Source organism: Penaeus chinensis, chromosome 13, assembly GCF_019202785.1.
Source record: "Penaeus chinensis breed Huanghai No. 1 chromosome 13, ASM1920278v2, whole genome shotgun sequence".
NCBI lineage: Eukaryota > Metazoa > Arthropoda > Malacostraca > Decapoda > Penaeidae > Penaeus > Penaeus chinensis.
The window spans coordinates 13,380,092-13,395,091 of NC_061831.1; the positions used below are offsets into that span (position 1 = coordinate 13,380,092).

Genomic DNA, 15,000 nt, shown 5'->3' on the forward strand with positions numbered 1-15,000 from the left:
CAAAGGCAAGGAAATATCAACATTAATAATAAAGTTCTCAGCATTAATAGTAACATAAACGACACACAAAATTATGCTTGTACGTGCTTGGGTTTACACAGAAACATATTTGTGTGTGTATGGATGCACCTCCCCCCCACACACATACACACACACACACATATATATAATATATATATATATATATATATATATATATATATATATATATGCATGTGTTTGTGTGCGCGTATGTATGTATGTATAAGTGCGCGCACATGCACACATATACATACACAATTTTGCATATATATATACACACATTTGCGTAAAATTAACAAAAATGAATTATTACTGTAACTGCTAAACAGGAGCAAATCCTCACACGGCATTATGTATGTCTACTAGTTTCAAACGTTTCTTAACCCAAAATGATTCAGCAAATGTCAAGTCATATAAGCAACATTAATAACAACACAATTGTCAGGAATATCACTGTCTTTTCCTTGCTTCTTTTATCTATTTATCCATCCACCAATTTACTAGAGGTGAGTCGGGATATTTGAAACACAATGTGTATCTCTACCTGGATTCTTAGAAAAATATGGATCGGAGATCTCTCAAAGCCTGGCTGTTTTGACATACACAAAAAACAAACTAACAAACAAACAAAAAAAAAATAACATGAACCCTTTTGCGGAGGGTTCGGTCATTCTCTACAAATGTTAAGAAACTATGGAAATTTGAGAAAATAGTAGTCATCCGGATATAGAGTAATTTGAACAATTGCTGACTCAGAATACTCTATCTCTTCCTCAGCTGATTCAGGGTCAAGCCACGCCCACCAAAGTTGCACTGATGCAGGTCTTATAAATACTGTTCACGAGCCAAGAGCCAAGCAGTGCAACTCACGGCAGACGAAATAGGACATCATGAAATCTCTGGTAACTTCTACTGAAATTTGGTTCCAGAATAGATTGTTTTGTGTGCCTGATGCAATGGACCTCAGAAGCGACAACAGAAAATCATACATGAAAAAAAATCTAAATATCTATGTTCTTTTTTCTAGGTAATTTTGGCAGTGCTGGGAGTGTGCTCCGCCTCCACCTGGCAGGCCACCTACGGCGGCTACGGCGTGTACGGCGCCCCTTACCAGCGGAAGTGGACCGGACCCGTGGCGGCCACCGTCCCGGCGGGCGTCGACGGTACCATCACCCCGGTGTCTGATACGTACGAGGTAACCGCCGCACGCAATGCCTTCTTCAAGGCATACAACGCTCAGCTGGCTGCCGTAGGCGCGTACCGTTACGGTACTCCCGCCTACCACCACGCCATGCCGGCGGTGCACGTCAACGTAGCAGCGCCCGCCGCCCACCATTCCGCCCTCACCTACGGCGCCGCACCTGCTCCAGTCGGTGACACGCCCGCCGTGGCCGCCGCCAAGGCTGATTTCTTCCGCCTGTACAACCTGCAGGCAGCAGCAGCAGCCGCGGCTCCAGATCCTGATGCTCCTCGCTACTATTACTAAAAAGCACTTGAAACTAGCAATGTCTATACTCTTTGCAAATTTACAAAAAAATAAATCTATATTTCTAGACATTTAATTTCATTACGACACGGACATATAAGTATTCGCATTTGCTCGCCAACACATAAAATGATTGTTATAGTTTGATTAGCAGAATATTAGAACTCCTATATGTACACCTGTACGGTAGATGCGGTATATCGACTAATACTACTTAATATACAATTATCTGACGAATTACATATCTACAGAATGTTAAAAAAATGTGAAAACCATGACCTCACACGCCCAAACAGGCCTTCATTTCAACTTTCGCTGATTTTCCAAAACAAGGAAACACACCTTTGTCCACATTTCCTGATCATTTTATTTATATATTGTCAGTTATATTCACTGAACTTTTATTGTAAGCACATTTCCGCAGCAACAATTCTTCCCATTCTACATCTTACCCTTTATTATAACATGGAACCTATGGCTCCTATCTACCCATCATCAAAAATGTTCACTCCTAACTGTACTCAGCATAGAGGAGAGAAGACATTTTTATAAATCAAAAGCACTTCTTGATAGCAGATGCAACCCTGCATCTACAACCGTTTTAGCAATACTGTTACACAACCAACAATTATACAGTCTAACTTCATTCAGATATGAAGTCGACATGGAAGTCTGTGTATGGGCATACAAACTAAAGTTCAAAATATATAAAGTTATAGCGGGAAATGTGGCATTACTCGACTGAAAATTATAAAAACGCAATGTATGATTTCAAATAAAGTCAAAACCGGTTAAAAGCATCACTTACGCAGTGACGATGTTCATTCTCATCCTTGTACTTTTTCTACAAATATAGACAATATATGTTTTCAGATATAAGTAAGAAAGTTTTTTTTTCTTCTCTCTCTCTCTTGTTCTCCTTTTTAAAAAGTGAGATGGCTCCGGGATTTTCAAATGATGGAACTAGATACAAAAATATGATACTCATTATGTTTAGTTGATGATGGTCATTTACCAAAGGCAAGGAAACTTCCATATCAGTTATAAAATTCCCAATATCATTTGTGACATAAACGATAAACACACAAATATATCAATATATTACACACACACGAACTTTATACATACTGTACATACACATATTTGCGTAAAAATATAAAAGATAAGCTGACACTTTAACTACAAAATATAAGAAAAAATTACGGCATTCCGTAGGTGTTTACTAGTTATGTTTCAAATGTCTCTTAACCCAAAATGATTCAGCATGAATAAAATCGTATAAGCAACATTTATTACAGCACAGTTGTTACGAAAATTTTGGTCTTTTATCTGTTTACCCGTCAATTTACTAAAGTTGATTCGTGATAGTTGAAACAAGGCGTATATCCATAACAAAAAAAAAAAAAAAAAAAAAAAATGAGCCCTTTTGCAGTGGGTCCGGTCATTCTCAACAAGTATTAAGAAAATATAGATATTTGGGATAACAGTAGTCATCAGGATATATAATTTGGAGACAGTTGCTGATTCAGAATACTCCATCTCTTCCTCAGCTGATCCAGGGTCAAGCCACGCCCACCAGATCCGCACTGATGCAGGTCCTATAAATACTGTTCACGAGCCAAGAGCCAAGCAGTGCGACTCACGACAGGCAAAGCAGGACATCATGAAATCTCTGGTAACTTCTACTGAAATTTGGTCCTGAATAGATTGTGCAATGGGCCTCAGATATAAAAAAAAGAAAAAAACATATATGAAAAAAAAACTATATATCTATGTTTTTTTAGGTAATTTTGGCAGTGCTGGGAGTGTGCTCCGCCTCCACCTGGCAGGCCACCTACGGCGGCTACGGCGTGTACGGCGCCCCTTACCAGCGGAAGTGGACCGGACCCGTGGCGGCCACCGTCCCGGCGGGCGTCGACGGTACCATCACCCCGGTGTCTGATACCTACGAGGTAGCCGCTGCACGTAACGCCTTCTTCCAGGCATACAACGCACAGCTGGCTGCCGTGGGCGCGTACCGTTACGGTACACCCGCTTATCATCATGCCACGCCGGCGGTGCACGTCAGCGTAGCAGCGCCCGCCGCCCACCACTCCGCCCTCACCTACGGCGGTGCACCTGCTCCGGTCGGTGACACGCCCGCCGTGGCCGCCGCCAAGGCTGATTTCTTCCGTCTGTACAACCTGCAGGCAGCAGCAGCAGCCGCGGCTCCAGATCATGATGCTCCTCGCTACTATTACTAATATGTATCGCATGTTTACAGGAACTTTGAACCATATCAATGAACCGAAAATTGAGTGTGCACTCAAAATGGTCGGATGTCCTTTCTTATCTCTTTTATGCTTTACGAATGAACGATACAATTGCAGCGACCTCACTGACCGATCTAACGAATGATACACAAACGGATATGGACGTTCTCTCGTTCTCCTCCCCTCCCCTCTCTCTCTTTCTCTCTCCCCCCTTCTCTCTGTCTGCTTCTCTCCCTCCCCACCACCAACTCCCCGTTTGTCTCTTTCTCTCTGTCTGCGTGCCGCGGCTCCAGATCACGATTACTAAAAGGACTTGAAACTAAGAATTGAAATGTATATACTCTGCAAATTTCCAAAAATAAATATATATTTCTAAGCATTTCATTTCATTATTCGTGTTCATTTATATTACGTTCATTAACATTACGCTCGCGCACGCATAGAAAGAAGGGTGGTTTCATTTAAAGCATGTTTGCAGAACTGCTACCTCCTATGTTACCTACTAGACAGTTATATAATGAATTGCAATATCTACAAAACGTCAGGAAAAGGGGAAAGTTGACCATCATATCCTAATCCGTCCTAACAAACCTTGATATTAACTTTCGTTGTTTTTGCGAAACCAGCGAAACCAGGAAACACATCATTGTCCCATTTTCCCGATCATTTTATAAATGGTTTCAGTTATACTTACTGTCCTCATTTATCTTATAAATGTCTTTCTGTTACATACATATGTCACGTAGCAACAATAATTCTTGTGGTTGTTATGCAGTTCATTATCACCATTGTTACTATTCATGTTCATCGATCATTTTTGTGTTGCAGTATCTCTTCTCTTCATCCAGCTAAACCCATCTTCGTCAGCCTGGTCACGTAAGCATTTGGCAAATCAAATAATCCATCTGGTGTGAAAACTGGTATTTCTGTAACCCCTTATCTTGGGAGCAACTTTCAGTTCATTGCTCCTCCCCATCTGTTATCAAAGGGATAATAATTTTGTTTCCTAACTGTACTCAGCGCTAAGAAATAGAAGACGAAACATGCATAAAGCAAAAGCAATTCATGATAACAGACGCAAATCTACATCTAACATTACAACCCGTTCTTCCTGTACTCCTATCACGCGATAAACAATTCTACATTTTAACTCCACTGGAATATAAATTTGGCATGGAAGTTATTAGAATAAGGCATCAAAGAAAACTGCTAAAGTAGTGAATTGTTTTATACTCAGAAAACGTCTTCTGTTTACCCATTCGTGATAGGCCTGGACAGCTGGAATTTCAGCCCTTGAGTAACGTGGGAAAATTAAGACTTTTTCTTGTTGTTTTTTCTTCTTTCCCTGTTTCCTTACAGCCATGGGTAAGCCATAATGCAAATGTATATATGGCTGGTTTGTCTAGTATTTCCCATTGTTTACTTGCTTTAAAACCATATTCGAATATCTGTTATAGCAGAAAAAAACTATATTTCGTTTTCCTTATTGTTTACTCTCTTACATTTAAACCATATATAGATATCTATTCCTCCAGAAACCTCCAGTTACCCCGAGAAGTAATTCAAGGTTTATCAAGAGGGAGATAAGACCCCAGCTTATTAAGTCCCGGCTGCAGGTAATCTCACTCGCCCGTCCACTGGTTAGTCTGTCTGTACAAGTGTAATCTTTTCAGTAAGCCAAAGATCCTTGGTGAAAGACTACGCGAAAAGAGTAAGAGTGTTATATGTGGTGTAGCGAGAGGCCACCATTAAGCCTTTAATCATTTTGATTAATTTCCCATATCACGTTGATGAAAATAGGATTCGAGGCAGACGACTGCTGTTTGTAAGATAAGGAATGTGTGATTTGATTGCACACGCACACACACACACACACACACACACACACACACACACACACACACACACACACACACACACACACACACACACACACACACATACACACACCAACACGCTGTCATGTCGCTCTCATTTCTGAATATATACCTGAGGTACGTTACTAAATATAAATCTTATGTGTTGGTTTCTTTCGTCATTCTTTTCCTTCTTTACTTCTTTCTCCTTACCAGCTCACTAGCCACGAAACACGACTAACCTTATCCCTCACCCTATCTAAAGTTCACGAATATCATTATCCTTGAAGTCAGTGATGTTAACAATAACAATAACAATGGGAAGACACATGAGTCAGCGAAATTTACTCTTCTACTACGCGCATCAAAACGACGTACTCGTTGTGCTTGTCACGTCTTACTCATAAAATGCCGAATACTTCTGCCAGTCTATATCCCACATGCATTCTCTGTAGCTATCACGTTGGGTAAGTTCAGAATTATTATTCATTCAATCAACCGGAGAATTAATTGTCATATTAGACATGGTCAAAGAAGTATATAAAAATAGATAAAGGTATAAGCTACATCAGTTCTAGAAATGATAAAGAAATATATACACGAGAAATAAGTATACACTTCAATTACCATTATGAAAGAATGTCTTGCCAATGCTTTTTCAGTGAATGAACATCCCGTCATTATCAATAATAACACTATCTACTTCCAATTGGCGAATTTCCTATCCAAGTGAATCACGTGTTAAAGTATTAGGTAACCTTGACGCATAATCCAAAAAAAAAAAAAGGTATGAAAACTACAGTTCCTTTATTAGGTTTCTGTGATGTGTCGTGTTTTCATTATTGCATTTATATAGAGGGGTGCATCTCAAGGCTGAGATAGTAGATATATCCCATTAAAGGGTGATAGGTTCTGCCAATAACACATATCATACCCTCCAGTGATACTATGGACATATACACATGATCATAAATCACAAAAACGCATTCAGATGGATATGTAAGTAAATAACCAAGATAATTTATGCTTGTAAACGTGCGTACATCACTGCAGTACTTAATAGTTCGATTTATGTCTTTCAGAAAATGTATGTAAATTTGTATTCGCAATCACTCTTCATTCATATGCTTATCAACAAGAAATAGGCATTCGGTATCATTATTTTTTCATGAAAGAAAATATATGCTCTTATTCTTACTCTGTATATTCTGTAAGTGTAAAGTCAGGTACCGTCTCCTTTAAAGATATCCTTGACCATTTCAGTGTCTGTTATATGTTATTTAAATGCCTTATATGATATTGCTTGATAAGGTATCTTGAATAATGTCTTACAATTTCAACAGAAGATCAGTGTTTGGGTTAAGGAATTTCGAAATTGCTACCTCTTTCCAAATACCAAAGGTCATGATGCTAAATAAGAAGCCAGAATGATAAGCTAGAAAAGATAAATCTCCTTTAAAAAAGAAACCAGTCGCAAATCTTGGCGATGGTCCTTCCTACGTGAAATTTATCCGAATAATGGTTGGTTTTATCGAGATATTTGCAATGGTGAATAAAGTCTCATTTTTATTGGGCAAGAGATGACATTCTTTTAGTTCTCAAGCTTTATTATTGGTTTCTGACATTTTTCTTTGTAGATAAATTTCTTTTTAGACATTTTTCTTTGTTATTTGACACAGGATTGTTCTTCGAAGAGTAATAGCAGGCTGTCAATATTTACTGACTGCTCTCAAAGTGTACTGTGTAGCATCTCAGTAATAGTAGCGAGGGGCATCATGATCTGGGGCCGCGGCTGCTGCTGCCGCCTGCAGGTTGTACAGACGGAAGAAATCAGCCTTGGCGGCGGCCACGGCGGGAGTGTCACGGACCGGAGCAGGTGCAGCGCTGTAGGTGAGGACGGAGTGGTGTCCGGCGGGCACTGCTGCATTGAGGTACAGAGTTGGGGTAGTTGGGTGATAGAGGGGATAACGGTACGCGCCCACGGCAGCCAGCTGGGCATTGTATGCCTTGAAGAAGGCATTGCGTGCAGCGGTTACCTCGTAGGTATCAGATACCGGGGTGATGGTACCGTCGACGCCCGCCGGGACGGTGGCCGCCACGGGTCCGGTCCACTTCCGCTGGTAAGGGGCGCCGTACACACCATGGATGGCCTGCCAGTTGTAGCCAGAGCACACGCCCAGCACTGCCAGAATTACCTGAAAGGCATTGAGAGCAATCGTCAACAAATGGATTCCATTAGTATTCCAGATTTACCTGTCGGTTTAGAATTCTAGCGTTCCATAAGATATAGCTTTTACTTGTACATTTAGTTTCCATGTATACAGTCAGCGGAAGAAGTATTTTAGTTTTCTCATTCCGAGTTTTAAAGATTTTATGTATTAACAAGCTGACTGACATAAATCACCATTAAAAGGTGATTATAGAACTAGCTTTTGTGGATTTGTTGTATCATTTGCATTATAAGCCGCTACGCAAATAACTTTCACTCTAAAAATGACCGACCGTAGTAAGTCTTACACTTACAATCAAAAGAACATTTTCAATAATATAATGTTTCGGAAAAGAATAGGCTCAGGTCTACGTAACAAATACCAAATAACTTTTACACAGAAATCTAAAATACACACTATTCCATACTCAAATACCTCTGTAGACTACATACCATAGACTTCATGATGCTGTTCTTGGGATGCTTTAACCACACTGTATCGAATGAAGATCCAACCCCCTCTATTTATACATGGACGTAGGCGCGACGTCATCAGGTGCCCGCATAACCTTGGGGAGCATTTCGTGTGGCTAAGATGATGGGGTCCGAGCGTGCAATTTCAGCTAACGGAGGGTTTTTCGTAGTTTCTTGGCGGAATTGGTTTTGTCTTATTCTATTCTCTTTGAATGTATCCAAGTTTGGTGTGTCAGAGATTTTGAATTTTAAGTAATTTGGTTTGTGCGGATTTGAAACAAAGAATCAGAAACGGAATAAAAGCAATGCCAGCTTAAAACATGTCAGGTGTATCCATTACGTCAAAGTAAGCTTCGTGAAGACATTCATAGAAGAAGCATAATGATAATAATAAGCAACAACACTAATAGTGATCATGATAAAAGTTATAGCAATGGTAATTTTAACAACAAAACAATAATAATAATAACCATAATAATACCAATAAAAGAACAAGATAATAATGAGGATAATGAAAATGATAATAGTATTAACGATGAGGATTATAATGATAATGATGAAAATAATAATAATGATGATAAGCTTAATAATGATACTGAAAAAGATGACGGTAACGATAATAAAACTGTTAATAATACTGATACTGATAATAATAATGATGGTAATGATGATGATGATAATGATCATGATGATTAGGATAATGGTAATGAGGATATTACAAAGAGAAAATTAATAATAAAACAATAATAATACTAATGATATTGATAATAATGATAATGATGATAATAATATCAATAATGGTAATGATGATAGTGATAATAATGATAATAATAACAACAACAACAATAGTAATAACAATAATAATGATGATAATAATGATAGTAATAGTAATAATAATAGCAGTGCAATGACCTGGGTTGCAGCCTCCACGTCCGATGATGACCATCCGAGCGGCATCCGAACGTTTGGCGCCACCGAGATGTTAATTAAAGGATGCCTGGTGTCGTACATATAAAGAGAAGATATGTCGGAACCCCCTATCTTATAGAAATTCAGTCATTTCTATTGTAATGCCCACGAAAAGATACAGAATTCCAGTCTCATTAACGTCAGATCATATTCAAAAAGCCCATGCGCATTCCCAGATTCTCATTTTATGTACCCACAATCCCCACATCCACGTAAATAGCAGGCAGTAGTTTCCCACAGGCGATTCTGCAGCCAACCATAGTTTAGGAAACGCCGCTCTGTACTCTGCTTGTTCTTGGAAACCGGTTGTTTGTGAAAACCAAGAAACCGCTGTGCTTCGGCCCACCTCAATCTCCGGTCGTCCCGAGTGAGGAATGTTAGGAAATAAAAATCAAAGGTTAAGGCTGGATACCTTGATAATATTTTTAGGTTTTATTTTAACGTGGGCAGTGTTTATTGCTTTGTGGCTTTCGTATTTTGTTTTGTGAAGCGTATATAATGTATATAATTTATCTTATGCCTTTGCAATATCCACCCTACCACTGTAGCTCATAACAATAAAATCTAAATCTATCTTATACTAAGTAAGTTTAAAATAATGTAGTTAGCATAATTGTTTTACCACAGTTAATGAGTGATGCTCGCGCTATCACAGATCACCATTTAAGGTGTTAACCTTGTTTTAACTACGTATAAACTGGTCGCCCTTGTTAGTGAGACGCTATAGTAGTAATGATGACAATACTAACAATGATAATAACAATCATAATGATAACAAAAATAATGATGATAAAAATTGCCAATGATTATAACGATGATAGTGACAACGACAACAATAATAATGATGATAATAACAACAATACTACTACTACTACTATTAATAACGATAATAGTAATAACAATTATACTGATAATGATGATGATAATAATAATAATAATAATAATAATAGTAATAATAATAATAATAATAATAATAATAATAGTAATAATAGTAATGATGATAATGATGATGATAATAATAATAATAACAGTAAGAATAATAATAATAATAATAATAATAATGATAATAATAATAATTATAATAATATTAATATTAATAATAAAAATAATAATAATATTAATATTAATAATAAAAATGATAATAATATTAATAATAAAAATGATAAATCAATAATAATAATGATAAATAAATAATAATAATGATAAATAACAATAATGATAATAAAAAGGATAATAATAATTATGATAATAATAATAACAATAGTAATAATAACAACAATAATATTGATGATGAATTATAATAATGAAAATGAAAATGATAATGATAATAATGAAAATGATAATAACAATGATGATAATAATAATGATGATAATGATAATAATAATGATAATGGTAATAATAGTGATAATAACAAGAAAAGTAATGATAACGATGGTAAAAATGTTAATAGTAATGATAATGGTAATAATGGGAATGGTATTATTGCTAGTAATAATGATAATAATAATGATATTGATACTTCTACTACTACTGATAATGACAATGATCATAATGATATTAATGATAGTAATACTGAAAATGATAATCATTATTATCATAATAATAATAATAATAACAATAATGATAATATTGATAATGGTAATAACAATGGTGATAATGTTATCTTCTTGTTATCACTGCAAGTCTGATGTATTATTTTTTTTTTTTTTGTCTTAGAAAGAAGTAAAAGTAAACAAGAAATTCGTGACTAAGTGATTTTCAGGGGAGATTATGATATTACTATATTTCAGGGCCGACTTCGATATTACTACAATAATGATGATAATAATAATAATAATAATCATAAGAAGAGGAAAAGAAAAAAGAAAACAACAATGATAATAATGATAGTAAGGAAAATAACAATAATAGCAACAACACTAAAGATAGTGATGATAATAATGACAATGATAATATAACAATGATAATAGTAATAATGACAATAATGTTAATAATGTTATTAATGACGATGATAAAGAACTACAATAGTAATAATGAAATTTCGCTTAAATACGATTATTTCAGTGTTTCATATTTTATTTATCACATACCTTCAGGAAGCTCTGATTATATTTTTCAGTTTTATATCTTTGAGTTTTATTGTCTTATTTTCCACTATAACTGAAACTAATTTCGTAAGCCTTCACATCTATTTTTTTTCATCATTCACGTATTCGGCGATAACACCTCGAGAGTAATTACGTCAGTCATGTTTTCTCCGAGATAAAAAAAAAAAAAAAAAAAAAAAAACGCATTTTCCACACTAATGACAACATGAACTTCCGAAATAGCATATTGCATTAGGCGTATTTGCAAGAGGCGTAATTATCATAACAAGCAGGAAGCAGGTAATTACACGAAACATGCATTTCCAAGCGAGAAATGAGACGATTTCAATTTTCAGATCCGCTGCTATATTATGCTTTTGTGGCGGAAGTGCCGTTATGTCTCGGACTTTGGTCGTTTTGCATTAAAGGAACAACTCGATCTGCGTGATACTAATTCGACAGTTATGATCTATGTGAATCAGGGATCATGGCCATTGTTCTAGTGATAGCGATGGAGAGTGCTTGTATGTTTAATGTTTATGAAATGCATAAATATAGATAGATATATAATTAATATGTATGATAATCCTTACGCCAAATGCTGAGAGCCCTCCAAAAGGAAGAACTTCATTACCATCATTATCATTACTACTACTACAATTATAATTGCCGTCATTATCATTACCATCATCCTCATCCTCATCCTCATCTTCATCCATAACATCATCATTGTTATAATCATTATCAATACAACCCTATTTCTTTATTTTTCTCAAAGTGCCTTTATTCAGGCAAACTTTGCGTGAAGGCAAGAGAAGAGATAAGTTGACCGCATTGCCGTTATGTCCTTGTTTTTGAGTTAAAAAAAGGTTTGCGCGTTGCAGCTAACGTAATGAACCGTTGTACGCAGATAAGAAAGAGAAAGTGTGTGGCTTCGAGACGAACTTATGGTGTATGATGATGGTGATGATGATGGTGATGACTATGATGATGCACAGTATATTGCAAAGAAGATACAATTTTGGCTATGACGAAAGAGCCCGTGTTGTATTTTTTTTTCTCTCTTTCTTTATTCCGGGCGTGAGAAGCAAACATTGTTGTGGTTCCTTCAGTTCATTAGAAAAAAGGCTTCAACAGGAGACGGGTGGTAACAGCCGGGACAGGTAGACTTAAACGGTGGCATTACAGTCACGGAGGCGCTGGACGAGGCATGTCTGCGCGCTGTCTGGGCTGAGGAATTAGACTATCTGATTAACCTTTTAAACCTGGGGGGGGGGGGGGGGGGGGGTTGTGAGTGTCTCCGGCTTGGCTAGTTTGCGAGGAATTTACTGAATAATATAGGACTCGCGAAGGGAACATCACGAGGCCTACGATGAAAATACATCGCGCATTAGAACATACGGAGGCTGCATTACATGTAAGAGACAGCGAATTGAATGAGTAAACTATAACAGGCAATCAGTGATCGTGTGCTTGTAAAATCGGGATTGACATAAGGACATGTTTCATGGGAGGTCAGTTTCGGAATTTCGTTTCACTCCTAACTCAGGTATACACGTTCTCAGGAGTGTAATATGTACAACAGGGTAAATTACAAAAAAAACTTGTTACAATGCCCCTAGTCGAGCCATAGGGTTGTAACTAGTATTTTTGTGACACACTTTCATATATAAATAATTAAACCTATTGTGCTCACATAGTAGTAGATACAAGAAGCTACAGTACATACGGAGGTGCAACAACGACCCTTCCTCATCCGTGTGAGGAAAGGGCCAGAGAGTGAGTGACTTACAGGATCCAAATGTGTACGTGAAGAATGTAGGTGAATCTCAGGCACATTTTGGCTCCGAGACCTGATATCCTTGTGCTTGTTGGCTCATTTACACCTGCAGTAGTAAGTCGGCGCACGCTACTCGAAGTGACAGAAGCGAGGGAAAACAACACTGACAAACGCACAGTACGATAAAGACGAAGACAGTGGAGTGGGGGTGGGGGGAAGCCGATGCGTTAATCAGATGTATCGTGAGTTCGTTAATCGGTTCGCTCCGACTCCATCGGGCGCGAGAACGGCCTTGACGTCGCACATGCAGGACTTTATGAGTGAAAGTGGTTGTAATGCACACACACAAATGTGTGTGTGTATTTGCACTATACAGAGACAATAAATTCTCATGTATACATATCGCACAGCAGCATATGTGTTTGTATGTGTGTGCGGGTGTGTGTGTGTGTGTGTGTGTGTGTGTGTGTGTGTGTGTGTGTGTGTGTGTGTGTGTGTGTGTGTGTGTGTGTGTGTGTGTGTGTGTGTAGGTGTGTGTGTATGTTTGTAGGTGTGTGCGTGTGTATTTGCACTACACAGAGACAGCAAATTCTCATGTATATAACATCGCACAGCAGTGAGAAAGGGGCACAATACAGAGAAAACAAACAAAAAAATATGTATAAGCACATTGGCAAAATGGCGCGAGCACAGACTACCACAGTAAAAGACACTAAGCAAAGTTTATCGAGATGCTAAAACACACAAGAGCAGTCACGTTGAGGCTCGTGTGCTCGGCGTCCCTTCAACTGTCCCGACATGCAATATATTATATGCAGTATATTATATGACCAACTATTAGTGGCTTAAAGGCTGTATGAGTTGCCGATATGGAGCTCTTGCTTGCACGTTGGTCGATGGGTCCATTAATCTAAGAGGAGGTCCCACTAGAGATCACGTGAGAGCTCCTAGCACGTGCTGTAGCGTTCAGTGTAACAGGTTGTTGTATTAAACTGTGTTGCGTATATTACACACCTACGAACGTCTCCATGATCTAATACAATAACCTGTTCCGCTAAAATTATATTACATAACATATTTATGACTGTAAAGATCCCAATTCGAATATCATGGTATTTTAGGATTTCTATCAGATAGCAATTTGGAATAGGTCAGTTGAATATATCAAGTTAGAATAGCAGTGCTTTCTAGCAAAGGTTAAAAACTAGTATTAACGGTGCAACTTGTAGAGTTTTTCAATATACATCGTTCTCTTAATATCTATCATCACAAAGAAAAAACACTACCATTGTAACTGTTTCTAAGCTAAGACTGAGTATTATATAAGCCTAACCGTAACAAACACGAAAAAGCAATGCCGCTTTAAAAGTGTAAATATCAAGTATTGTCAGAATGCAGAGCTTTTATTAATGCGATTTTCTCACTTTCCTCACTCTGTCTACCTGTCTCTTTCTCTGTCTCTCTCTCTCGCGCAATTTATCTATCTATATCTGTATCTATCGATCCATCTATCAGTATACCTATCTCAGTAATTATCTACCCACATATTTATCAATCAATCTGTCTATCCATGATTTAACTATCTGTCTATCTATGGTAATAAGACACGAGAGTTTTCCTCCGCTGTGACGACACAAGAACGAAGCCATCCGCATCAGACGAGAACATATAGCAAAAGGCTGCTGATACAGGATTCTTCTCCAGGCTGACATTTCAAATCGTTTATGTGTGTGTGTGTGTGTGTGTGTGTGTGTGTGTGTGTGTGTGTGTGTGTGTGTGTTCGTGCCCGTGTGTGTTCGCATGTGTGTCAGTTTCTATCATTGGCTCTTTCTATAACCTGCAATTCCTTCCGAAATCAAGCAGTC

The 15,000-nt window shown here is 37.6% G+C and overlaps 1 protein-coding gene across 1 annotated transcript in view; it reads left to right on the forward strand.

Annotated features, from left to right (window-relative positions):
* Window positions 1-3,929, forward strand: part of LOC125031575 — an 8,075-nt gene extending 4,146 nt beyond the window's left edge. The window contains exons 5-9 of the mRNA XM_047622456.1: window positions 778-843; window positions 1,049-1,505; window positions 2,381-2,386; window positions 3,058-3,182; window positions 3,292-3,929. Of these exons, the coding sequence (XP_047478412.1) occupies window positions 778-843; window positions 1,049-1,505; window positions 2,381-2,386; window positions 3,058-3,182; window positions 3,292-3,750 (1,113 nt within the window). The 3' untranslated portion in view covers window positions 3,751-3,929. The remainder of the gene's footprint in view (window positions 1-777; window positions 844-1,048; window positions 1,506-2,380; window positions 2,387-3,057; window positions 3,183-3,291) is intronic.
* The last annotated feature ends 11,071 nt before the right edge of the window (window positions 3,930-15,000 follow it).